Source organism: Oncorhynchus tshawytscha, linkage group LG08 (assembly GCF_018296145.1).
Source record: "Oncorhynchus tshawytscha isolate Ot180627B linkage group LG08, Otsh_v2.0, whole genome shotgun sequence".
Lineage (NCBI taxonomy): Eukaryota > Metazoa > Chordata > Actinopteri > Salmoniformes > Salmonidae > Oncorhynchus > Oncorhynchus tshawytscha.
The window spans coordinates 76,268,350-76,295,659 of NC_056436.1; the positions used below are offsets into that span (position 1 = coordinate 76,268,350).

At 45.4% G+C, this 27,310-nt stretch overlaps 1 protein-coding gene across 1 annotated transcript; it reads right to left on the bottom strand.

Moving 5' to 3' along the window:
* Positions 1–973: 973 nt before the first annotated feature.
* Positions 974–23,802, bottom strand: zgc:165573 (cysteine-rich and transmembrane domain-containing protein 1). The gene is made up of 3 exons (XM_024408804.2): positions 23,552–23,802; positions 6,588–6,917; positions 974–2,146 (listed from the first exon to the last, which is right to left on the bottom strand). The coding sequence occupies exons 2-3, from the start codon at positions 6,895–6,897 to the stop codon at positions 2,043–2,045; spliced, it is 414 nt and encodes a 137-aa protein (XP_024264572.1). The 5' UTR covers positions 6,898–6,917; positions 23,552–23,802; the 3' UTR covers positions 974–2,042.
* Positions 23,803–27,310: the final 3,508 nt, after the last annotated feature.

Consider the following 27,310-nt stretch of genomic DNA (forward strand, 5'->3'; position numbering starts at 1 on the left):
CCAACGTGACTCCCCATCCAAGGTCACGGCAGTCCAACGTGACTCCCCAGCCAAGGTCACGGCAGTCCAACGTGACTCCCCAGCCAAGGTCACGGCAGTCCAACGTGACTCCCCAGCCAAGGTCACGGCAGTCCAACGTGACTCCCCAGCCAAGGTCACGGCAGTCCAACGTGACTCCCCAGCCAAGGTCACGGCAGTCCAACGTGACTCCCCAGCCAAGGTCACGGCAGTCCAACGTGACTCCCCAGCCAAGGTCACGGCAGTCCAACGTGACTCCCCAGCCAAGGTCACGGCAGTCCAACGTGACTCCCCAGCCAAGGTCACGGCAGTCCAACGTGACTCCCCAGCCAAGGTCACGGCAGTCCAACGTGACACGCCAGCCAAGGTCACGGCAGTTCAGCAGTATAAAAAGACTCGGATCTATCCTGAAACCAATTACTAACGATCGAAATCTATAAACACACTCACAACCTCAACTACAGTAAAACATGTTCCAGATACTACCTCTACTGTAAAACACACACCAGATACTACCTCTACTGTAAAACACACACCAGATACTACCTCTACTGTAAAACACACATCAGATACTACCTCTACTGTAAAACACACACACCAGATACTACCTCTACTGTAAAACACACATCAGATACTACCTCTACTGTAAAACACACACCAGATACTACCTCTACTGTAAAACACACATCAGATACTACCTCTACTGTAAAACACACACACCAGATACTACCTCTACTGTAAAACACACATCAGATACTACCTCTACTGTAAAACACACACCAGATACTACCTCTACTGTAAAACACACACCAGCTACTACACATACAGTAAAACCCACACCAGATACTACCTCCACTGTAAAACACATACCAGATACTACCTCTCCAGTAAAACACACACCAGATACTACCTCTACTGACTAAGACCACCAGACAATGAAAGACACCAGACAATGTTGACTGTTTTGGGAATAATTTATTCTTAACGCAAGATTCTCATGTAAGGCAAAGTCATCTACATAAACATTCACCATTTAAAAAATGTTTCATGTTCTCTCCTTCAAGGAATGAGGGTATTAAAAAGAAAATAGCAATCAAATCATATTCATTCAGGATTAAAAAATTCAAACAGGAAAAAATGTTGCAAGCATAGGAACAATATTACATGAAATTAAACATGACATTTTCATTGTCATGGTCTTTCAAAATGCATTCAATTTGTTGTCATAGGATTCATCCTAAGAAAAACAGGCAGTAGCTGTTTGCACAACAGTAGCTGTTGTGCAAACATAACAGAGAGGACGGTTCAAACTTCAGCATCGTACAGTGGGGGGTTGACAGGGGGGTGGGGGACACTGTAGCTTACTGGCTTCCATTGGTCTAGGTAGCCATGACTGATATGGCGTAGATAGAGAGTAATTTGATATGGTGTTTTAGGATTTATGGTGTAGAGAATAAGGGGTGGTTTGACTAGAGGTTTGTTCGGGAGGAGGGATGGAGGGAGGCAGGAGAAGTACCTTGCAGAGGTAAGAGGTTAAAGTGCCCAGGAGAGAGCATGTATGCATGCATGTGTGTCGTCTACAGCAGAACGCCTGAGATCTGAGTGCATATTTTGTGTGTCGTCTTTGAGCAGGAGTTTGTGTTCCACAAGAAGCATTATCTACAGTACAGCGCCTGAGATTTAGAGAACATACACCGGCTACAGGGCAGAGCACAGCCCTGGGAGGGGCTAGGTCAGGTGTGGGAGCACAAAAAGATAAGAGGTTATCATATAATGCTACCATGGGTCAGGAGGTACGGGGGTTGGGGCTGGACAGCAGGAGTGCAAAGGTTAAGGAGAGAGAGAAGGATTAAGGTGGTAAGGGCAGATGGAGGGATAGTGTGTTAGGTGAGACTGGGTCAGTGGTTTAGACTCAGGGGTCAGGGGTTAGGTTAAGATGAAAGGGACTTTGCGTTAAGGGTTGGGAGGCCAAGGGTAAGGGTCAGAGCAGGTAAGGGTCAAAGGTAAATGTCAGGGGTCAGACGTTATGTGAGCATGTCCCACAAGCAGCAGCAGCAGAGAGCCGTCCAACAGGCAGTCAGACACGTGTCGCCTGAATCATCTCTTCTCCTCTCCTCCACCACGTACACTAGAGAGAGGAGAAAGAGAGGTAGACATTCACTTAAAGTTAAACCTTTACAACTGCCAGTAAAACATGTTTTATTGTCACAAACACCAGAAAAGTGCAGTAAAATGTGTTATTTTACAGGGTCAGCCATATAGTATGATTAATAGACCTGCTCAAGGGTACAGACAGATTTTTCACCTTGTTGGTTTGGGAATTCAGACCAACAACCTTTAAGTTACTGGCCCAACTCTAACCGCTAGGCTACCTGCCACCCTTGGAATACACACGTGACAGACACGTCGGCCTAACAACCTACTCTTCTTGTTATCTTTGGTACATTTGCTGTTAGTCATTAATGTGTACACACACACACACACAAAACTTCTTAAGGCTGCCATCTTGAATGAGTGAGGTAAGCTGTGTTACCTGAGTGACAAGGTACTGCCGCAGTAGAAAGGGACTGCTCTCTAGCAACAGTTGCCAGGCAGTAAGTTATGCTGCATTCATAACCAAGTGGGAAGGTAGTATTTACGAAGTACAACTAGAAAAAATCTATTTGAATGGCCCTCCAACTGGTAATTACTAGTGTGAAACTCATCTATCATCCTGAACTCCCACTTCTCCAACATGCTGACCTCTGACGTCATCTATTAAGGAAATTACCTTGATAAACAGCAGTTCTCGGCAGTTTAGTGCAACAAAAATGTATTTATAAAAAGCAATCTATTAATGTTTTTTTAACACTATAATTTGTTTACAAACGTGATAGCTGTACTTTAGTTTATGGCTTAGGCAAATTGTTGGCCATTAGCCAATCAGTGTTTCTCAAGTTCAAAGCACATAAATGCATCCAACTAGTATTTACGACTTCACAACTAGTACATTTCCACCTCCCACTTGGTTTGAATGCAGCATTAACCTTTTATTATTAACCTTTTATTGCCTGGTTTCTTAAAGGGGCAGTCCACTATTCACAGCTGAGAGGGTCTTATACAGATAAACAAACAAAGGGCAGTCTGGAAAGTTCACTTCCTGCTTTAACTCCTTTAAAACAATGCCCCTTTAATCATGGTATGACCAGGACAAAATAGTTGATTCAAGCAGAAACTGATCTGGCTATAATGTGATTAGCTTCAACATAAAAAACCTTCCACTTTAAGAACACACACCAGGATACTGATATAAAAAGGACAATATAAAACAGCCTCGTTAATCTTTTACTTTCGCCGCTGATAGTGTTCTATCAAAAGAAATTACTTTGATGTAAGGAAATTGACCTTTGAATAGCCTAATACTTGCCAATCCTAATACTTGCCAATCCTAATAGCAGAGGTAATGGAAACTTACTGAATGAAAGACGATTGTGTTAGAATTAGGGTTGCAAAGTGAGGGTGTATTACTGGAAACATTCAGATTTTACCAGCAAACTACCAGAATTTTGGTATCTTTCAAAGATGTTATGTAATCACAAGATATCTATCTAGTGACCCTTTTGGGTACTTATCTGTAATTATCTCTGGCCCTCTGTGAGGGTTTATCACACGTAAAATATATGAAATCATTAAATACGAGGATTTTAAAATAAATTGAATGACAAAAGCTGTAAAACATTACCCTACATTTAACCAACGTGGCTCAACTCGGGCTTATGTAGCAACATTTGAAATTGTGTTTTTCACATCAAATAAATAGCTAGAAAATTGTATATCATACACTACAGTTGAGGAACATTGGGAAAGTAATTCTGCTTTGAAAGTTGATAAACTTGTAACCTCACTTTTGAGAAAATGGACCTTGAATTTGGTACTACTACTGGAGAGCTCTTTGTCTACACCCATTCAGCATTGTTCACACCTTCTTAAGCTTTATCCCCGCCCAGCTCTTTAAGGATTTACATGTGAGGCCATGTACTAAACAACCAAAGATTTCAAGACTAAAGGCTGGTTTATACTAGGGGTGTGTTCGTAAATCCAATCTGGAGCGCCAACGTTTGCTCAGAATGCGCTCCAGGCGTTCGTAACTCAGAGCGTTTTGCTCTCGGAGCATTCAGAATGCACACTGGACGCTCTGGCCAAGGAGTAGGGTTGATCTGAGCGTTCTAACCTAACAACAACAGTCAATCACCCAAGCTAACGTTGGCTAGCTACTTCCAGACACAAATGAAGGAACAGCTCACTCTGCCCATTTTACTCGCCTTAGCAGAGCTGATTAGGCTGTTTTTATGTTATCCAGAGCATTGGTGACTGCAACTGTGCTGCTGGCAACAATTTAATCATGCTTTTTTACTGACACCAGCCATATTCAGCGGGTGTTAAGCGTTTGTAAATTTGTCAGTTATTCTGCACTCTGGAATCGGAGTAGATAGCCAGAGCGAATTTACCAGCTACATCTATCGACAGTTGTCGCAGCGACATCGTTAACATTCTATTGAAATTGGTACTTGCATAGTGGAGTCTTTTGTTTAGACATGTAGCTAGCTATGAACCATAATCCCATCTCATGACATTACTACCCTGCATGAATCTGCAGGTAGCTAACTAACCAGGTTCAATGTTAGCTAGCTAGCTATAACTAGCAATGCAAATGGCTCTGAGACACAAATAATATTACTAGCTAGCGAGCCAGCCAGGTAACTTTAGCTAAATATCTAGCAGTACGCTTTAACTGAAATGACTTTCACAAAATTAGAAATGTGTAATATCTGAAAATGTAGCTAGCTAGACTATCTTACCCATATACATGGATGGACGCTTCTCCCTCTCTGTCACGGTTGCCTTAGTTTGAAGATGTAATCAGGAGACAGGTGGTTTACACAACAGCCTTCTGTGCGATCTCTTTTCGACTCCGTCTGCATATTTGCAATCAAAAGCCAGAATATTCTCCATCTCCTTAGCTATCCTTCTCTAATTCCACCGGGCATTCCACTGATTTCAAAACCCAGTCCTCCAGAAAGTGGAGACCAACATGTTTGCAGTTCTACTACATGATATCTTTCAAAAAAAGCTGCGTTAGAAAGGATTACCTACACATATTGACCAACTCATGTTATAGACAGAAGCGTGCTACATGGCAGACCAATACGAACTCATATCTTGGAATGTCCAGCCCAACCATTATCTCAGCCAATCTTGGCTAGCTGGAAGGTCTTTTTCAGTGGCTAAACCAACTAGGCTCGTAATTTAACAATTGTATTCGTATTTACAGATGATGATACATACAAGTTTGTTATTAAGGCACATGAAAGTTCACATGTTCCAGAAGTCATTTCTGCCCAAAATAAAAAATTTGATTTAAAAAAAGAGTTTATATTTAAATGCCTGGTTTCCTGAAATGAGTCGCAAATATTAACTATCAACTTAGTGAATACCATATGTGTTAAGTATGAGGGTTTCAGCATGAAATATCCTTTATCTTTTTACACACCTATTGATTTGACGACGTCAGTATGTCCTTGGCATCAATGCTTTGGCGTCAAACTGGTGTATACAAATGTATAAAAACCTGTTTTTGCTTTGTCATTATGTGGTATTGTGTGTAGATTGAGGGGGAAAAAATGTAAATCATTTTTAGAATGGGGCTGTAAAGTAACAAAATGTGGAAAAAGTCAAGGGGTCTGAATACTTTCCGAAGGCACTATATGAATACATTTTTTGAAAACATATTCAAGTATAAATGACCAAATCGATGATAGATTGCCATAGATGTTCTGTTAATTACCTAAATTACTGAAGATTCTGGTAAATTACTGGTAGCTTTGCAGCCCTAGTCAGAACTGTCTGAACCACAGGTTCCCAGTGAATGTACTGAATTCACCAAGTCAAGGGCCTGAAATACCTCATCTGATTAATCTAGTCAAGGCCTGAAGTAGCTCATCTGATTCACCTAGTCAAGGGCCTGAAGTATCTCATCTGATTAATCTAGTCAAGGCCTGAAGTAGCTCATCTGATTCACCTAGTCAAGGGCCTGAAGTATCTCATCTGATTCACCAAGTCAAGGGCCTGAAGTAGCTCATCTGATTCACCTAGTCAAGGGCCTGAAGTATCTCATCTGATTCACCAAGTCAAGGGCCTGAAGTATCTCATCTGATTCACCTAGTCAAGGGCCTGAAATACCTCATCTGATTCACCAAGTCAAGGGCCTGAAGTATCTCATCTGATTCACCTAGTCAAGGGCCTGAAATACCTCATCTGATTCACCAAGTCAAGGGCCTGAAGTAGCTCATCTGATTAATCTACTCAAGGGCCTGAAGTAGCTCATCTGATTCACCTAGTCAAAGCACATCCAGTCTCTTTGCATACCAAGTAGTCAAGGCAAACAATATCCTATCCTACCCTCTCCACCCCTCCCTTTGTCCCTCGCCTCTTCCTCCCATCACCTTCTCGTGCTTATCTTCCTCCCCTCCCTTCCTCACTCCTCTTCTCCCCTCTCTTCACTTCCTCCCCTCCTTCCCCCTCTTTCTCACCTGTGTTTTTGGGTGCCTCTCCATACATGGGTCCTGGGGGTGGTCCTCCCTGCCATCCAAACTGAGGCTGTCCTGGGTATGCCCCCTGGTAGGGGCCTGCTTGTCCCTGGCCAGGGTAGGGTCCAGGAGGGCCCCCAGGGCCACCAGGGTAGTTGGGGTAGGCCGGGTTTTGAGGAGGGAATCCACCAGGCTGCTCCATGTTGACGGGGTAGCCCTGGGGAGGGTATCCCTGCTGAGGATAGCCCTGCGCAGGGTAACCGGGGGCCGTGGGGCCTGGGCCCTGGTACGGAGGAGGCTGCTCAAAATTCATCTGCTAGACAACAGAGACACCTGGAGAAAGAAAGGGGAAAGGAGGAGAGGGAGAGCTAATTTGAATGTAACTGAACTGAGAGAGAATGAGGAAGGACCATTTATGAAAGTAAATGGAAAAAAAGGAGAGAGATTGGAGGAGGAGAGGGACAAACAAAAGTATTGTTGCAGTTTCACAGCCCTGCAAAGTCAACACAGGACTGAGATAAGAGTCCCAGTAGTCAGTGGTTGTCATGGCCAGGAGTCCCTAGAAGTCCCATTAGCCAGTGGTTGTCATGGCACGGAGGCCTTAGGAGTCCCATTAGCCAGCGGTTGGCCAGGAGTCCATAGTTAAAGACATTCTGAAAAGAGGCCCTTGGTGATTTAACTGTTGCCACGACAACACACGTTTCTAGAACATAAAAGGTTCCCCCCACAGAGAGCTATGAACTAGGTCAGGGCTGGTCAACCCTACTCCTGAACAGCTACAGGCAGTGCAGGCTTTTGTGCCAGAAGGTCTGGAGCAAAGCTCTCCAGTAGTAGAGGTTTAGTCCATGTCCAGGTTAATAACCTTAGTATCACTGGTGTATCACCGGTTTCCCTGTGTAAGTCATCCGCATGGCCAGGGGCCATTGTCCCTCCAAGTTGTATTATTGGAATGTGACAAGGCAACGGTGGGCTTTAGGACCATACAAAGCCTGAGTGCATCGTGACTCACACCCCTGAACCTGAAATGGAGTGGCCTAGCCTCTCTGCTCTCTACCCAGCTAACAACACACACACACACACACACAGAGTAAGGAGACACTAAAACACAGTAAACAGAGTAAATAATACACACTGTAAAACAATGAAGTAGCTACTGGCTGTGACTACTAGCTGTGTGTACTCGGCTGTGTGTACTTTCTTGAGCGGACTCAAGAAATAAAAAGTCTATGTAACAAGGTAGACGTACATGTAAAACATTCTGCTGGTTTAGATTGTCGGCCTAGAAGACCATTAAGCCCTACGCTGGGTCTGTTGAGTAGTGAAACACTGCCTCTCCCCCATCAGCTGGGAATGCCACAGCACAACAAACTGCAGGACAGAAAGGGGGTGGGCCAGTACTGTCCCTCCATCCCTCGCTGGGCTATTTTCACACACACAGTGTTTGCTGTAAATACCTAAAGCCGAGCGTCAGTCAGTCCCTCCCTTCCTCCCTCCCTCCCCCACTCCCTCCCACTCACAACCTGGAGAACATCACCTGACCAGATCATCTCTGGGTCATTTCTAGGTTTTCATGTGTATCTGAGTTATTGGCGTTCAAGCAGGTAGAAATCCATCCGGTATGACGTAGCATCATGATAAGGTCTCTCACTACACTGGAAGTTAATAGGAATATGACTTTCAGATGTAAAAAGTCTATCATACATGTCAGATTTCAATACTGGCTGGTTGTCTTCTCGAGAATGAGCCATTCATCATATTTTTTTACGATATTCCTATCTCAAGAAAGTTTTCATTTAACAGAGCGTCTAACATTTCTCCTGTCCGTCTGCCTCTTCAGTCCAGGGTGCATTGCATGGTGCAGTTGCCAAGGTCAAACTCCACTCTGTGAGGCACATCAATCTGCAGGTTGAACATGGTGAGATTGTAGACTCATAAATGTTTTACAGCTAACTAGCTTCTTTACATGCTGACAGTCTTCGGTATTATTGTGTGTAGTTACTACCTAACTAGCTAGTGACAGAGGACGCATGGACCTCCTATTAGAGACAGGCCTTTTGTTAAGTAAATCAGGTGATAAATGAGGTTCTAGGGAGGCTGGAGTGGGTCAGATGATTATCCAAAACACAGGGCCCTAGCGGTCTACTAAGAACATGATAGAAAATCACAAATTCCAAATTGAGACCGGTCAGGTCAAGAGGAATATTTTCTTTACATTTTTAACCTGGCATAACTTGACTTCCTCTAATCTGTATGTTGTGAGTAGTCCTACTATTCCTCTAATCTGTATGTTGTGAGTAGTCCTACTATTCCTCTAATCTGTATATTGTGAGTAGTCCTACTATTCCTCTAATCTGTATGTTGTGAGTAGTCTTACTATTCCTCTAATCTGTATGTTGTGAGTAGTCCTACTATTCCACTAATCTGTATGTTGTGAGTAGTCCTAATATTCCTGTAATCTGTGTGTTTTGAGTAGTCCTAATATTCCAGTAATCTGTGTGTTTTGAGTAGTCCTAATATTCCTTTAATCTGTGTGTTGAGTAGTCCTACTATTCCTGTAATCTGTGTGTTTTGAGTAGTCCTAATCTTCCTGTAATCTGTGTGTTGTGAGTAGTCCTAATCTTCCTGTAATCTGTGTGTTGTGAGTAGTCCTAATCTTCCTGTAATCTGTGTGTTGTGAGTAGTCCTAATCTTCCTGTAATCTGTGTGTTGTGAGTAGTCCTAATCTTCCTGTAATCTGTGTGTTGTGAGTAGTCCTAATCTTCCTGTAATCTGTGTGTTGTGAGTAGTCCTAATCTTCGCCTGCTGAAAATATGAATAATCACCACACATTCTGTGTGTGTGCCTTGATGTGACCTGAAGGGTTATTAAACCCGGTAGGTAGCCTAGTGGTCAGAGCGTTGGGCCAGTAACCGAAAGGTTGCTAGATCTAAATCTGTCATTCTGCCCCTGAACAAGGCAGTTAACCCACTGTTGCTAGGTCGTCATTAACTGACTTAAATAAAGTTAAATAAAAACATCACCTGTACACACTGTTTACCTACCATCTGTTGTCGAGTTGTGTGTGTAATAGAGGTTGACCACACACACACACACACACACACAGTAGGATTGTCAAACAAAGGTATTGTACTGAATTCAAAAATCACTAAAACTACAGCTGATCTGGAAGCCTAGCTAACTCAGGAGACAGGTAACATCACTAAAACTACAGCTGATCTGTAACTCAGGAGACAGGTAACATCACTAAAACTACAGCTGATCTGGAAGCCTAGCTAACTCAGGAGACAGGTAACATCACTAAAACTACAGCTGATCTGGGAGCCTAGCTAACTCAGGAGACAGGTAACATCACTAAAACTACAGCTGAACTGTAGGTAGATGTATTGTAGATGACTATTCCCCATGTGAGCTCATTAGCTAACACAACACACTCACATATACATTACCGTTCAAAAGTTTGGGGTCACTTAGAAATGTCAACAGTGAAGAGGCAACTCCGGGATGCTGGTCTTCAGGGCAAAATTCCTCTATCCAGTGTGTGTTCTTAAGCCAATCTGTTATTTTCATTGGCCAGTCTGAGATATGGCTTTTTCTTTGCAACACTGCCTAGAAGTCCAGCATCCCAGAGTCACCTCTTCACTTTTGACTTTGAGACTGGTGTTTTGCGGGTACTATTTAATGAAGCTGCCAGTTGAGGACTTGTGAGGCGTCTGTTTCTCAAACTAGACACACTAATGTACTTGTCCTCTTGCTCAGTTGTGCACCGGGGCCTCCCACTCCTCTTTCTATTCTGGTTAGAGCCAGTTTGCGCTGTTCTGCGAAGGGAGTAGTACACAGCCTTGTACGAGATTTTACATTTCTTGGCAATTTCTCGCATGGGTTTCAGAGTTTTAGGTTGAACCAAGTAAAAGTCACGGACGATTAGTAAAGCTCAAACCAAGTTTATTCACCCAAAGGATCGAACAGCTGAACAGACAAAAAAATTGTTTCAAGAGTATTGAAAACATTTCCAAATATCACAAATACCCCAAATACCGAATACCATACAGTTTTATAGAGAGTGATCTCAGTATAAAACTGAAATCTGAAAAACAAAGACCCAACTGTGGGAGAGAGACTCCTGACTGTACAACTGAAGACCCATTTTCAATATCGTTGAATCTATTTCTTGGAAGTTTTTCAACACATTTGAATATTCGTAGCTACTTAAGTAAATACCTGCAGTCAACAATACGTTAGGAGATAAAGCAGATGACATTATGAAGATTACCCAGAACAGTTGAGCCAGTCATGTGTTTGTTTCTAAATAGCCCAACAGGATTAAGAGGGAGCAGGTGTGTCCAGCTGTGTGTTGACAGAAGCCACGTTTTCTATTGTCAGCAGGGTTTTTTTGCGTCAATATTTTGAGAATAAACTTAAAATGTCATTTAGAAAATAAAGTCAAAATTTGTAGAATAAAGTCAACATTTTTAAAATGAAGTCACAGGTATATTTGAAGATTAAAGTATGGGGTAACTGCATGTCTCCCTGTCCCTTTCTGTGTGCTCACCACCAATGAAATGCCTCAGTTAGAAGACTGGTGAAACTATACTTTAGAATTGGCTTTAGTAAGAAGGAACTCCTTGCTGTTTTAGCACATAATAACCATATTATTATAATCATCAGGACCTGGAAGAGGTTGTGCCACAGATTATTTTCAGAAGGAGAAACCATGGTTACATATGTAGGTGTGTGTATGTATTCAGGTTGTGCGTATGCAGGTTGTGTGTGTGGGTGGTTAAAAGTAGGGGCAAAACCAGCAAATGGCCATTAATCTAATACACTTGTTCAAACAGGCGTCACTGTGCACTAATGCTTATCAATTTAACGATCTAATAACTCATTCAAACAGGCGTCACTGCTCACTCACGCTTATCAATCTAATAATCTACTAACTCGCACACACCAAGTTTCCCCCTGTCAATTTCAGACTATAGGCAAACACTGTAACTCGTGTGCTTTATGAGCACAAACAAACAATGTTCTTGTCACTGAAAAACCTGTGTTTCAGACATAAGGAAGTGGATGGCGGTAAATGTTCTACTTTTAAACTCGGACAAAACAGAGATGCTTGTTCTAGGTCCCAAGAAACAAAGAGATCTTCTGTTGAATCTGACAATTAATCTTGATGGTTGTACAGTCGTCTCAAATAAAACTGTGAAGGACCTCGGCGTTACTCTGGACCCTGATCTCTCTTTTGACGAACATATTAAGACTGTTTCAAGGATAGCTTTTTCCATCTACATAACATTGCAAACATCAGAAACTTTATGTCCAAAAATGATGCAGAAAAATGTATCCATGCTTTTGTCACTTCTAGGTTAGACTACTGCAATGCTCTACTCTCCAGCTACCCGGATAAAGCACTAAATAAACTTCAGTTAGGGCTAAACAAGGCTGCTAGAATCCTGACTAGAACTAAAAAATGTGATCATATTACTCCAGTGATAGCCTCTCTACACTGGCTTCCTGTTAAGGCTTGGGCTGATTTCAAGGGTTTTTCTGCTAACCTACAAAGCATTACATGGGCTATGTTTCCGATATTGTTCCTAGAATTTCTAAGCAAACAGCTGAAGGCAGGGCTTTCTCCTATAGAGCTCCATTTTTATGGAGTGGTCTGCCTATTCATGTGAGAGACGCAGACTCGGTCTCGACCTTTCATCTCTTCAGTAGGTCCTATGGTTGAGTGTAGTCTGGCCCAAACCCTATTACAGGGGCTGAGTCACTGGCTTACTGGTGCTCTTCCATGCCATCCCTAGGAGGGGTGCGCCACTTGAGTGGGTTGAGTCACTGACTTGATCTTCCTGTCCGGGTTGGCGCCCCCCCTTGGGTTGTGCCGTGGGAGAGATCTCTGTGGGCTATACTCGGTCTCAGGATAGTAAGTTGGTGATTGAAGATATCCCTCTAGTGGTGTGGGGGATGTGCTTTGGCAAAGTGGGTGGGGTTATATCCTGCCTGGTTGGCCCTCTCCAGGGGTATCGCCGGACGGGCCCACAGTGTCTCTTGACCCCTCCTGTCTCAGCCTCCAGTATTTATGCTGCAGTAGTTTATGTGTCGGGGGGCTAGGGTCAGTCTGTTATATCTGGAGTATTTCACCTGTCTTATCCGGTGTCCTGTGTGAATTTAGGTATGTACACTCTCTCGCTCACTCCCCCTCTCCCTCGATGACTCCTTGTTGTCCCCAGTCCACCTGGTCGTGCTGCTGCTCCAGTTTCAACTGTTCTGCTTGCGCCTATGGAACACTGACCTGTTCACCGGACGTGCTACCTGTCCCAGACCTGCTGTTTTCAACTCTCTAGAGACAACAGGAGTGGTAGAGATACTCTGAATGATCGGCTATGAAGTGACATTTACTCCTGAGGTGCTGACCTGTTGCACCCTCTACAACCACTGTGATTATTATTATTTGACTGATGGTCATCTATGAACATTTGAACATCTTGGCCATGTTATAATCTCCACCCGGCACAGCCAGAAGAGGACTGGCCACCCCTCATAGCCTGGCTCCTCTCTAGGTTGGGGCGACAGGGTAGCCTAATGGTTAGAGCGTTTAGCTAGGAACCGAAAGGTTGCATGTTCAAATGCCCGAGCTGACAATGTACCAATCTGTCATTTTGCCCCTGAGCAAGGCAGTTAACCCATTGTTCCCAGGCCATCATTGAAAATAAGAATTTGTTCTTAACTGACTTGCCTAGTTAAATAAAAGGTAATAAAAATAAAAAGGTTTCTTCCAAGGTTCTGGCCTTTCTAGGGAGTTTTTCCTAGCCACCGTGCTTCTACGCCTGCATTGCTTGGGGTTTTAGGGTGGGTTTGTGACATCAGCTGATGTAAGAAGGGCTTTATAAATAAATTTGATTGATTGACTGAAAGAATGAGATGAGACCTGGGGTTGAGTCCCTGTCAGTCACTGAATGAGAAGAGACCTGGGGTTGAGTCCCTGTCAGCCACTGAATGAGAAGAGACCTGGGGTTGAGTCCCTGTCAGTCACTGAATGAGAAGAGATCTGGGGTTGAGTCCCTGTCAGTCACTGAATGAGAAGAGACCTGGGGTTGAGTCCCTGTCAGTCACTGAATGAGAAGAGATCTGGGGTTGAGTCCCTGTCAGTCACTGAATGAGAAGAGACCTGGGGTTGAGTCCCTGTCAGTCACTGAATGAGAAGAGATCCGGGGTTGAGTCCTTGTCAGTCACTGAATGAGAAGAGACCTGGGGTTGAGTCCCTGTCAGTCTGCCCTGTGAATTTGCTACAACATTCTGCTGAGTAGCCTAGGCGAAATCGGTGCATAATGGCAACTATTAATGACTTTACCCATGGTGCTTTACTAGGAGTAGTATTTCCCCCTTATCAAATCAAATCAAATCAAATTTTATTTGTCACATACACATGGTTAGCAGATGTTAATGCGAGTGTAGCGAAATGCTTGTGCTTCTAGTTCCGACAATGCAGTAATAACGAGCAAGTAATCTAACTAACAATTCCAAAAAAAAAAAACTGTCATACACAGTGTAAGGGGATAAAGAATATGTACATAAGGATATATGAATGAGTGATGGTACAGAGCAGCATAGGCAAGATACAGTAGATGATATCGGCTAGTACAGTATATACATATGAGATAAGTATGTAAACCAAGTGGCATAGTTAAAGTGGCTAGTGATACATGTATTACATAAGGATGCAGTCGATGATATAGAGTACAGTATCAACGTATGCATATGAGATGAACAATGTAGGGTAAGTAACATTATATAAGGTAGCATTGTTTAAAGTGGCTGTGATATATTTACATCATTTCCCATCGATTCCCATGATTAAAGTGGCTGGAGTAGAGTCAGTGTCATTGACAGTGTGTTGGCAGTAGCCACTCAATGTTAGTGGTGGCTGTTTAACAGTCTGATGGCCTTGAGATAGAAGCTGTTTTTCAGTCTCTCGGTCCCAGCTTTGATGCACCTGTACTGACCTCGCCTTCTGGATGGCAGCGGGGTGAACAGGCAGTGGCTCGGGTGGTTGATGTCCTTGATGATCTTTATGGCCTTCCTGTAGCATCGGGTGGTGTAGGTGTCCTGGAGGGCAGGTAGTTTGCCCCCGGTGATGCGTTGTGCAGACCTCACTACCCTCTGGAGAGCCTTACGGTTGAGGGCGGTGCAGTTGCCATACCAGGCGGTGATACAGCCCGCCAGGATGCTCTAATCATCTGTAGAAGTTTGTGAGTGCTTTTGGTGACAAATTATTCAGCCTCCTGAGGTTGAAGAGGCGCTGATGCGCCTTCCTCACGATGCTGTCTGTGTGAGTGGACCAATTCAGTTTGTCTGTGATGTGTATGCCGAGGAACTTAAAACTATCTCCACTGTTCCATCGATGTGGATGGGGGTGTTCCCTCTGCTGTTTCCTGAAGTCCAAATCATCTCCTTAGTTTTGTTGACGGAGTGTGAGGTTATTTTCCTGACACCACACTCCGAGGGCCTACTATAGTCTACTATAGCGTGAGTCGGCTTGGTGCCTCTCTCTCCCTCCCTCTTCCCTGCTCCCCATGTCACTCGCTCGGAGTACGATCCCTCCCCCGCCTGCTAGAGTGGCACCTCTCTCCCTCCCTCTTCCCTGCTCCCCATGTCACTCACTCAGACACGATCCCTCCCCCGCCTGCTAGAGTGGCACCTCTCTCCCTCCCTCTTCCCTGCTCCCCATGTCACTCGCTAAATAATCCCTCCCCGCCTGCTAGAGTGGCACCTCTTCCCTCTTACCTGCTCCCCATGTCACTATAGAGTGATCCCTCCACCGCCTGCTAGAGTGGCACCTCTCTCCCTCCCTCTTCCTGCTCCCCATGTCACTCGCTCAGAGTACGATCCCTCCCCCGCCTGCTAGAGTGGCACCTCTCTCCCTCCCTCTTCCCTGCTCCCCATGTCACTCGCTCAGAGTACGATCCCTCCCCGCCTGCTAGAGTGGCACCTCTCTCCCTCCCTCTTACCTGCTCCCCATGTCACTCGCTCAGAGTACGATCCCTCCCCGCCTGCTAGAGTGGCACCTCTCTCCCTCTTCCCTGCTCCCCATGTCACTCGCTCAGAGTACGATCCCTCCCCCGCCTGCTAGAGTGGCACCTCTCTCCCTCCCTCTTACCTGCTCCCCATGTCACTCGCTCAGAGTACGATCCCTCCCCCGCCTGCTAGAGTGGCACCTCTCTCCCTCCTCTCATGCTTTATCAGCTCCGGTTAATAAAGTAGTTTCAAAAAAAATATTTTCTGCTGCTTCCCTCACTGGGATCGGATCGGTTCTGGATCCGACCAGGTTTATTCACAACGTGTCTAGTGGTCCTCGTGTCCGTTCGGAATGGGTCTCTATATTTAAAAAAATGTTTTATGCATATCGGGTCCGGGTGGGAAAGCCCCAGGTCCATTTCAGATCGTGTCCAACTTTTTGGACCCATGAAGACCTCTATTACATAGGCTATAAATAAATAATCACTGATCTGACGTGACTTGGTTGGTAGCGTAGCATAATATCTCCTTTCTATCGCCTATGTCTTCAAGGATGGGATGAATGAAGAATATATAGGTTATCCCATAACAGGGCATCATCTAAGTTATGGTGCTAATTTAGGCAGCCGCTGGTTGACCTTATAGAGGCTAGTGGCTAGACCTGTTAGGTTAGAATAATGGACCATATTATTGCGGTTTCAGACAGGGCTTTTGCCAAACCCCTGTCCCCCTGCCCCCGGCTATGCAAAGTACATGACAGGGGTTTGGGGGCAGCCCATGAACCCGACAGGGAAGCGATATTCTTCTCCACGCAATCCATACATTCACCAGATAATACACATAGGCCTATAAGGTTACTGCACTGGAATGGTACATAAAACACCATACCATCACACACAGAGTTAACCTTTCATTCTGACATGTAGGCTGCTGGCCTCACTGTTCTCTCTAAAATACTATACAAGGTGTTGGCATACGCAGGAGATTGAGGATAACATTTTAGCGTATTCAAAAGGGCACCATGACAGGGACTGATGACAGGGTCTCTTCACATTCTGAAAATGCACCATGGCCAATAAAACGGTATTGCTTTGGGGATACCGTGTGTGTGTGTGTGTGTGTGTGTGCGCGCAGTGCAGTGACCCATGTGTGAACGAGTGCGATACAGACACCCCCCCCCTCTACCACACACACACACACACACACATCTCTACCTATGTATGTAGCCACACTTACTTGGATGAAATACCTCATCCAGTCTGTGTGATTCCTCCTGAAAAGACCCAATCTGTGGCACAAACTCTTCCAGGTCCTAATAATTATAAGAATATGGTTATTATGTGCTAAAACAGCAAGGAGTTCCTTCTTACTAAAGCCAATTCTAAAGTATAGTTTCACCAGTCTTCTAACTCAGGCATTTCATCGGTGGTGAGCACACAGAAAGGGACAGGGAGACATGCAGTTACCCCATACTTTAATCTTCAAATATACCTGTGACTTCATTTTAAAAATGTTGACTTTATTCTACAAATATTCCCTACAGTAGAATGATTTTTGTTCAAAATGTGTGGTTAAGAACCAAAACACAATTACATTATATATGCAGTGCTGTTCTTTGTTTCTATTCAATAAATTAGGCCGACACACAGGGGCGTCATGCACTCCAAAAATCTGAGGGGGCACAAAGTACATGAGGATGGCTGGTAGGTGGTCCAGAGGGGGTTATGCCCAGTCTGTAAATTGGAGAATTTTGAATTTTTCAAACACTTGAAACAGCCTTATCCTGTAATCTAGAGCCAGTCATTATACTTAGTTCTATGTAAAAAAAAATTAAAAAAGATATGTTTATTTTTCTGAATATCTAAATATACCTCTTGAGCTCTCAGTAATAATACTCTTCTGTAGGGACGTCTAGTTTTCCTTCACAGAAAATGATGCAACACATTCAGCAGAAAATAGCTTTGTTTTCATCAGATGACAACAGAAGTGCAACTCTATTTGGCTGGCAGACACACAAGTAAATGAGCTTACAATGAAAAAAGCCATGTCTTTTCTGCAAAAACGATGCCTGGCCATCATATTTATGTTTATCACAGAAAGAATGGAGCTAGCTACATTTCCAAATGTTTTGTTTAAAGTTAATCTTACATTATACCAGAGAAAAGGAGGCTGGTTACGCAGAGAAAAGTACCGGAGAAAATAGGCTACACATCAGTCGGAGCGCTGTCTGCTGACAGAATGTCAGTTCCTGAATTCTCATCCGTAACTGAAACACAACATTAGTGTCACGAAGGTGAGGACCAATGCGCAGCGTGGTACGTGTTCATCTTTTTAATAAAGTAAACTGAACACTGAATAACAAAACAACAAAGAAACAACAGGAACAGGACAGGGACAGACAGGAGACTCTGGCAGATCAGGACAGACGGGAGACTCTGGCAGATCAGGACAGACGGGAGACTCTGGCAGATCAGGACAGACGGGAGACTCTGGCAGATCAGGACAGACGGGAGACTCTGACAGCGCTGGGTAGCAGGAGACTCTGACAGCGCTGGACAGGCGGGAGCACCTGTAGGAAGGAGACGGAGAGACAGCCTGGTGCGGGGGGGCTGCCACCGGAGGGCTGGTGCATGGAGGTGGCACCGGATAGACCGGACCGTGGAGGCGCACTGGAGGTCTCGAGCACCGAGCCAGCCCAACCCTACCTGGCTGAATGCTCCCCGTAGCCAGGCGAACCGGGGACACCATGCGTAGGGCGTAGGGCTGGTGCCATGTAACCCGGCCCGAGGAGATGCACTGGAGACCAGATGTGCTGAGCCGGCTTCATGGCACCTGGCTCGATGCCCACTCTAGCCCGGCCAATATGAGGCGCTGCAATGTACCACACCGGGCTATGCACACGCACTGGGGACACCGTGCACCTCACGGCATAACACGGTGCCTGCCGGTCCATCTCTCTCCACGGTAAGCACGGGGAGTTTGCGCAGGTCTCCTACCTGACTTCGCCACACTCCCTGTGTGCCACCCCCCAAGACATTTTTGGGGCTGCCTCTCGGGCTTCCTTGATCGCCGTGCCAACTCCATTCGCCGGTATCCCTCCTCACACTGTTCCAGAGAATCCCAGACGGGCTCCGGCACTCTCCCTGGGTCGACCGACCACCTGTCTATCTCGTCCCAAGTTGTGACATTGTCCAGATCTCACTGCTGCCTGATACCACGCTGCTTGGTCCTTGGTTGGTGGGTGGATCTGTAACGGCTGTCGGTGGAAGAAGGTGAGGACCAATGCGCAGCGCGGTACATGTTCATCTTTTTAATAAAGTAAACTGAACACTGAATAACAAAACAACAAAGAAACAACAGGAACAGTTCTGTCTGGTGCAGACACACAAAGACTGAAAACAAACACCCACAAAACACAATGGAAAACAGGCTACTTATATATGGTTCTCAATCAGGGAAAACGATTGACAGCTGCCTCTGATTGAGAACCATACCAGGCCAAACATAGAAATAGAAAATTATAGAAAAACTAACATAGACAACCCACCCAACTCATGCCCTGACCAGACTAAAACAAAAGACAAAACAACGGAATTAAGGTCAGAACATAACAATTAGTCTGATGCCAAAGCTAAAATTACAATAAGAACCATTTTACATCTGTGTTTACAAAACACAGCAACATATTTCTTATGCGTTTAATCTTTTTTTCCTGCATTAATGAGACCCCTGAGTTTAACTTGCTAGTTAATCTAAGTAAGTGGCTGAACTAATCTGAATTAATATGGTGACTTCATATTGTGTTAGCTTTCTGCCGTGTTGGCAAAGTCAAAGCTCTTTATATTAGTTATTTGTACAGCTGCCACCATCTTGATTTCCTTGCATTTTTTCTCCCCTCCCCTCATCTCCGAGCAGAGCACAGGCCCGTTGCCCTAGCGACTACACACAGACAGTGTGTAGCCTACACATGCTGCTCCTGTCCTCATGCTGCTCCTGTCCTCATGCTGCTCCTGTCCTCATGCTGCTCCTGTCCTCATGCTGCTCCTGTCCTCATGCTGCTCCTGTCCTCATGCTGCTCCTGTCCTCATGCTGCTCCTGTCCTCATGCTGCTCCTGTCCTCATGCTGCCCCTGTCCTCATGCTGCCCCTGTCCTCATGCTGCCCCTGTCCTCATGCTTCTCCTGTCTGCTTCTCCTGTCCTCATGCTGCCCCTGTCCTCATGCTGCCCCTGTCCTCATGTGCTCCTGTCCTCATGCTGCCCCTGTCCTCATGCTGCCCCTGTCCTCATGCTGCTCCTGTCCTCATGCTGCCCTGTCCTCATGCTGCTCCTGTCCTCATGCTTCTCCTGTCCTCATGCTGCCCCTGTCCTCATGCTGCCCCTGTCCTCATGCTTCTCCTGTCCTCATGCTGCCCCTGTCCTCATGCTGCCCCTGTCCTCATGCTGCCCCTGTCCTCATGCTTCTCCTGTCCTCATGCTTCCCCTGTCCTCATGCTGCCCCTGTCCTCATGCTGCTCCTGTCCTCATGCTTCCCCTGTCCTCATGCTGCCCCTGTCCTCATGCTGCCCCTGTCCTCATGCTGCTCCTGTCCTCATGCTTCTCCTGTCCTCATGCTGCCCCTGTCCTCATGCTGCCCCTGTCCTCATGCTTCTCCTGTCCTCATGCTGCCCCTGTCCTCATGCTGCCCCTGTCCTCATGCTGCCCCTGTCCTCATGCTGCCCCTGTCCTCATGCTGCCCCTGTCCTCATGCTTCTCCTGTCCTCATGCTGCCCCTGTCCTCATGCTCCTCCTGTCCTCATGCTTCTCCTGTCCTCATGCTGCCCCTGTCCTCATGCTGCCCCTGTCCTCATGCTTCTCCTGTCCTCATGCTGCCCCTGTCCTCATGCTGTCCCTGTCCTCATGCTGCCCCTGTCCTCATGCTTCTCCTGTCCTCATGCTTCTCCTGTCCTCATGCTGCCCCTGTCCTCATGCTGCCCCTGTCCTCATGCTTCTCCTGTCCTCATGCTGCTCCTGTCCTCATGCTGCCCCTGTCCTCATGCTGCCCCTGTCCTCATGCTTCTCCTGTCCTCATGCTGCCCCTGTCCTCATGCTTCTCCTGTCCTCATGCTTCTCCTGTCCTCATGCTGCCCCTGTCCTCATGCTGCCCCTGTCCTCATGCTGCCCCTGTCCTCATGCTTCTCCTGTCCTCATGCTGCCCCTGTCCTCATGCTGTTCTTCCTTCAGACAAGCACGCATCAAAACTTTGTTCATTTGCACAATGTCTCTCGTTCACATTCGCTTGTAAATGTCCAAACTCACCAAAAATGACATTCAGTAGCTCCTACCTATACATGTAAACTCAGCAAAAAAAGAAACGTCATCTCACTGTCAACTGCGTTTAGTTTCAGCAAATTTAACATGTGGAAATATTTGTATGAACATAACAAGATTCAACAACAGACATTTACTGAACAAGTTCCACAGACATGTGATTAACAGAAATTGAATAACGTGTCCCTGAACAAAGGGGGGTCAAAATCAAAAGTAGCAGTCAGTATCTGGTGTGGCCACCAGCTGCATTAAGTACTGCAGTGCATCTCCCCCTGCACCAGATTTGCCAGTTCTTGCTGTGAGATGTAACCCCACTCTTCCACCAAGGCACATGCAAGTTCCCAGACATTTCTGGGGGGAATGGCGCTAGCCCTCACCCTCCGATTCAACAGGTCTCAGACGTGCTCAATGGAATTGAGATCCGGGCTCTTCACTGGCCACGACAGAACACTGACATTCCTGTCTTGCGGGAAATCACGCACAGAACGAGCAATATGGCTGGTGGCATTGTCATGCTGGAGGATCATGTCAGGATGAGCCTGCAGGAAAGGTACTACATGAGGGAGGATATCTTCCCTGTAACGCACAGCGTTGAGATTGCCTGCAATGACAACAAGCTCAGTCCAATGATGTTGTGACACACCGCCCCAGACCATGACGGACCTTACACCTCCAAATCGATCCCGCTCCAGAGTACAGGCCTCGGTGTAACGCTCATTCCTTCGACGATAAACGCAAATCCGACCATCACCCCTGGTGAGACAAAACCGCAACTCGTGAGTGAAGATCACTTTTTGCCAGTCCTGTATGGTCCAGCAATGGTGGGTTTGTGCTCATAGGCAACATTGTTGCCGGTTATTTCTGGTGAGGACCTGCCTTACAGTAGGCCTCCAGGCCCTCAGTCCAGCCTCTCTCAGCCTATTGTGGACAGTCTGAGCACTGATGGAGGGATTGTGCGTTTCTGTTATAACTCAGGCAGTTGTTGTTGCCATCCTGTACCTGTCCCGCAGGTGTGATGTTCAGATGTACGATCCTGTGCAGGTGTTGTTACACGTGGTCTGTCACTGCGAGGACGATCAGCTGTCCGTCCTGTCTCCCTGTAGCGCTGTCTTCGGCGTCTCAAAGTACAAACATTGCAATTTATTGCTCTTGCCACATCTGCAGTCCTCATGCCTCCTTGCAGCATGCCTAAGGCACGTTCATGCAGATGAGCTGGGACCCCAGGCATCTTTCTTTTGGTGTTTTTCAGAGTCAGTAGAAAGGCCTCTTTAGTGTCCTAAGTTTGCATAACTTTGACCTTAATTGCCTACCGTCTGCAAGCTGTTAGTGTCTTAAAAACCGTTCCACTGGTGCATGTTCATTAACTGTGTATGGTTCATTGAACAAGCATGAGAAACAGTGTTTAAACCCTTTACAATGAAGATCTGTGAAGTTATTTGGATTTTTACGAATTATCTTTGAAAGACAGGGTCCTGAAAAAGGGCCGTTTCTTTTTTTGCTGAGTTTATAACTTTATGAGCTAGATTGCCTGTCTTTGCAATTTGTTTATTTTTGTTTGTGCTCATTAGCATATGTAGTTAGCAGCCTCCATTGAAATGCGCTATTACTTGTGCTTATTTTATTAGCATTCTGGTAGACGCCCAATGCAATTTTTTTCCTCTTTTAGCACCCCCTTGTGTACTAAACCGGTAATAGCATATATCTTGGTATGACAGAAGGACAGTATGACGACATACTGGATACAGCCCAACCCTAATGTATGGTTCGAGGATTACACTGTGAGTGTATGGTTCCAGTATATGGTGAGAGAATGGAACATACTTCTCTAACACAATAAGATCCCATTCCTAAATGAGTAAATGTCCAGGGTTCTAATAGTGAACTAGGTCTAGTAGAACCACGGCCGGCTGGGGCATAGATCACACTCATCAAGAGATGAGTGGTGAAACGGAAAGAACTGGGATGATATTTCAACATTGTGCAGTTGATAGTCTAAAATAAGCTCTCAATTAGGTTTATTTTTCCTGCCACGTCCTTTATAGGCTTAATTTATAAGGCTTTGCTGTGTATTAGTCTATTATCAGGCGTCTCTACAGCGTTGTTGGAGGGTCTCATGTTAGCCTACAGTGTTGTTGGAGGGTCTCATGTTAGCCTACAGTGTTGTTGGAGGGTCTCATGTTAGCCTACAGTGTTGTTGCATTGATGACATATTAATGGAACAAAACACTTTACTCGCATCTTCGGCTTTATCAACAACTAACTGCTTGGTACCATTTTTTTCTACAGCGTCGTATATAGATAGACCTATTGTTGATTTGCTGTGATAGCTTAACATTTTTAAAGTGGCCTAAATAAAAATAAGTCATTGTATCACGAATTCTATCATAGCTAATGATATGTCAGAGACGACTTTCTCCCTTTCACATTCAATAGTGGCAATTTATATCAAAAAGTATTGTTGGATACAATGCTTCCGGAGAAACAGACCACTGCGTGCTCGCTATAACAAGACAATGATGGAATAATACAACACCTGCACAGGGCCACAGCCCAAGAACAACGATGTCGGGTTGCAATTGTCCAACAGTCCGCAACTTCGAGTTAGGCAATGTTCACAGACATATGGTGCTCAATAAAATAATATCACCTACCTTAAGAGAAATGATATCCCTTATCAACAGACAGTCAAGCTCCTCTTCAAAAAAAACTATTCGGCGTGATCTATATTGGTAATTTCTTGTCCTTTTTTTACCGCACTGAACGACCACCTCGTCTTAAAACTCAGTGCGTATCTCTCCGTTGTGTGGGAACCGTGACGTCATCCCGATGGTGGTGCGAGGGGTTTGCGTAGGGAAAGCACATTTCACTGGTTGACTGTGGTGAATTGTCGTTGTTTCACGGACCAATCGGGGCGAAGAGCGGAGAGAGTCTAGTGAATGGGACTCATGGAAAGTGGTGACCACTGATCATCTGACTTGCTTGGTCATTCATTATACATCACAGAAAGATGTGACGAAATACACAGAAATAAGACAGTGAATGTGACTTATAAGTTGAGCAAGACATACTTATCCTTATCTAGCTTCTTTGATGGATTCATATTTATATATTTGTAACTGTATAAAAATGTCAATTTAACTAATACAGAGTCAACAAAACTTATAAAACTCTACCAAAAAAAAAACAGATGTGAAATTGTGTTTATACAGCATAAATAGACTGAAGATAAAACTAGTGCTTCTTAGGCTACCACGTTATAGGTCCTGACATGGCCCCTCACACACATAATACTGTATCCATTAATCACATGATTTCATGATTGTGTGAATGGGTTTGATATAATGAACAACAGAGTAGCCTTATTCCCTGGTGTGGGACACAGAACATTTCCATGACAGATGCAACTCCTTCTTTCCACCAGCAGAGGTCAGTCTTCACTCACTTACTCTCCTCAGCTCCTGCACCAGTATTTTCTCTAGTGCCTAGCCCCTAGCACAATCTCTACTCTAACTCCATAACCCCTAGCATTATATTTACTCTAGTTCCTAGCCCCTACCACTATCTCTACTCTAGCTCCTAGCCCCAAGCACTATATCTACTCTAGCTCCTAACCCCCAGCACGTTATCTACTCTAGCCCCTAACCGTTTGCACTATCTCTACTCTAGCCCCGAGCACTGTCTACTCTAGCTCCTAGCACTATCTCTACTCTAGCCCCTAGCACTGTCTACTCTAGTTCCTAACCCCTCACACTATCTCTACTCTAGCTCCTAGTCCCTAGCACTATCTCTACTCTAGCTACTAACCCCTAGGTTCCTAACCCCTAGCACTATAATTACTCTAGCTCCTAGCAGTACTGTATCTCTACTCTAGCTCCTAGTCCCTAGCACTATCTCTACTCTAGCACTGTCCCTACTCTAGCTCAAATCAAATCAAATCAAATTTATTAATATACATCAGCTGATATCTCAAAGTGCTGTACAGAAACCCAGCCTAAAACCCCAAACAGCAAGCAATGCAGGTGTAGAAGCACAGTGGCTAGGAAAAACTCCCTAGAAAGGCCAAAACCTAGGAAGAAACCTAGAGAGGAACCAGGCTATGTGGGGTGGCCAGTCCTCTTCTGGCTGTGCCGGGTGGAGATTATAACAGAACATGGCCAAGATGTTCAAATATTCATAAATGACCAGCATGGTCGAATAATAATGAGGCAGAACAGTTGAAACTGGAGCAGCAGCACGGCCAGGTGGACTGGGGACAGCAAGGAGTCATCATGTCAGGTAGTCCTGGGGCATGGTCCTAGGGCTCAGGTCCTCCGAGAGAGAGAAAGAAAGAGAGAAGGAGAGAATTAGAGAACGCAAACTTAGATTCACACAGGACACCGAATAGGACAGGAGAAGTACTCCAGATAAAACAAACTGACCCTAGCCCCCCGACACATAAACTACTGCAGCATAAATACTGGAGGCTGAGACAGGAGGGGTCAGCTCCTAGCACTATCTCTACTCTAACTCCTAGGCCCTAGCTCACTATCTACTCTAGCTCCTAGCCACTAGCACTGTGTCAACTTTAGCCATTAACCCCGAGCACTCTAGCTCCTAGCTCCTACTCTAGTTCCTAGCCTCTACCACTATCCCTACTCTAGCTCCTAGCCTCTAGCACTATCTCAACTCTAGCTCCTAGCCTCTAGCACTATCTCCACTCTAGCCCCTCAAAATAGCTCTATTCTAGCCTCAAGCGTTATCTATACTCTAGCCCCTAACCCCTAGCACTGTCTCTATTCTAGCCCCAAGCACTATCTCTACTCTAGTGCCAACCCCTAGCACTATCTCTACTCTAGCTCCAAGCACTATCTCTACTCTAGTGCCAACCCCTAGCATTATCTCTACTCTAGCCCCTAGCACTATCTCTACTCTATCTCCTAACCCCTAGCACTATCTCTACTCTATCTCCTAACCCCTAGCACTATCTCTACTCTATCTCCTAACCCCTAGCACTCTCTACTCTAGCTACTAGCAATACCTCTACTCTAGCCCCTAACCCCAAGCACTATCTCTACACTAGCTCCTAACCCCCAGCACTATCTCTACACTAGCTCCTAACCCCCAGCACTATGTCTACTCTAGCTCCTAACCCCCAGCACTATCTCTACACTAGCTCCTAACCCCCAGCACTATCTCTACTCTAGCTCCTAACCCCAAGCAATATCTATATAGCTCCTAATCCCTAGCACTATCTCTACTCTAGATCATACACTATCTCTACACTAGCTCCTAGCACTATCTCTACACTAGCTCCTAGCCCCTAGCACTATCTCTACTCTAGGTCCTAGCTCCTATCCCTATCTCTACTCTAGCTCCTATCCCCTAGCACTATCTCTACTCTAGCTCCTAGCTCATATCCCTATCTCTACTCTAGCTCCTATCCCTATCTCTACTCTGGCTCCTAGCCCCTAGCACTATCTCTACTCTAGGTCCTAGCTCCTATCCCTATCTCTACTCTAGCTCCTAGCCCTAGCACTATCTCTACTCTAGGTCCTAGCTCCTATCCCTATCTCTACTCTAGCTCCTATCCCCTAGCACTATCTCTACTCTAGGTTCTAACTCCTATCCCTATCTCTACTCTAGCTCCTAGCCCCTAGCACTATCTCTACTCTAGGTCCTAGCTCCTATCCCTATCTATACTCTAGCTCCTAGCCCCTAGCACTATCTCTACTCTAGGTCCTAGCTCCTATCCCTATCTCTACTCTAGTTCCTATCCCTATCTCTACTCTAGGCCCTAGCTCCTAGCCCTATCTCTACTCTAGCTCCTATCCCTATCTCTACTCTAGGTCCTAGCTCCTATCCCTATCTCTACTCTAGCTCCTATCCCTATCTCTAGTCTAGCTCCTATCTCTACTCTGGCTCCTATCTCTATCTCTACTCTAGCTCCTGGCTCCTATCCCTATCTCTGCTCTAGCTCCTAGCTCCTATCCCTATCCATACTCTAGGTCCTAGCTCCTATCCCTATCTCTACTCTAGCTCCTATCCCTATCTCTACTCTAGCTCCTATCCCTGTCTCTACTCTAGCTCCTACCCCTATCTCTACTCTAGCTCCTATCCCTGTCTCTACCTAAGCTCCTATCCCTATCTCTACTCTAGCTCTTATCCCTATCTCTACTCTAGCTCCTATCCCCATCTCTACTCTAGCTCCTATCCCTATCTCTACTCTGCTCCTATCCCTATCTCTACTCTAGCTCCTAGCTCTTATCCCTATCTCTACTCTAGGTCCCCTATCCTACTCTATCCCTATCTCTACACTAGCTCCTATCCCTATCTCTACTCTGGCTCATATCCCTATCTCTACTCTAGCTCCTATCTCTTATCTCCTATCTCTAGCTCTAGCTCCTATCCCTATCTCTACTCTAGCTCCTAGC

What these genes read in the sequence shown, in the direction of transcription:
- zgc:165573 (XM_024408804.2), bottom strand. Translation starts at nt 6,897, where the DNA reads ATGAATTTTGAGCAGCCTCCTCCGTACCAGGGCCCAGGCCCCACGGCC. An exon ending in AGAGGCACCCAAAAACACAG is followed by an intron (nt 2,147 to 6,587) that starts GTGAGAAAGAGG and finishes TCCTCTCTCTAG; the next exon opens with TGTACGTGGTGGAGGAGAGG.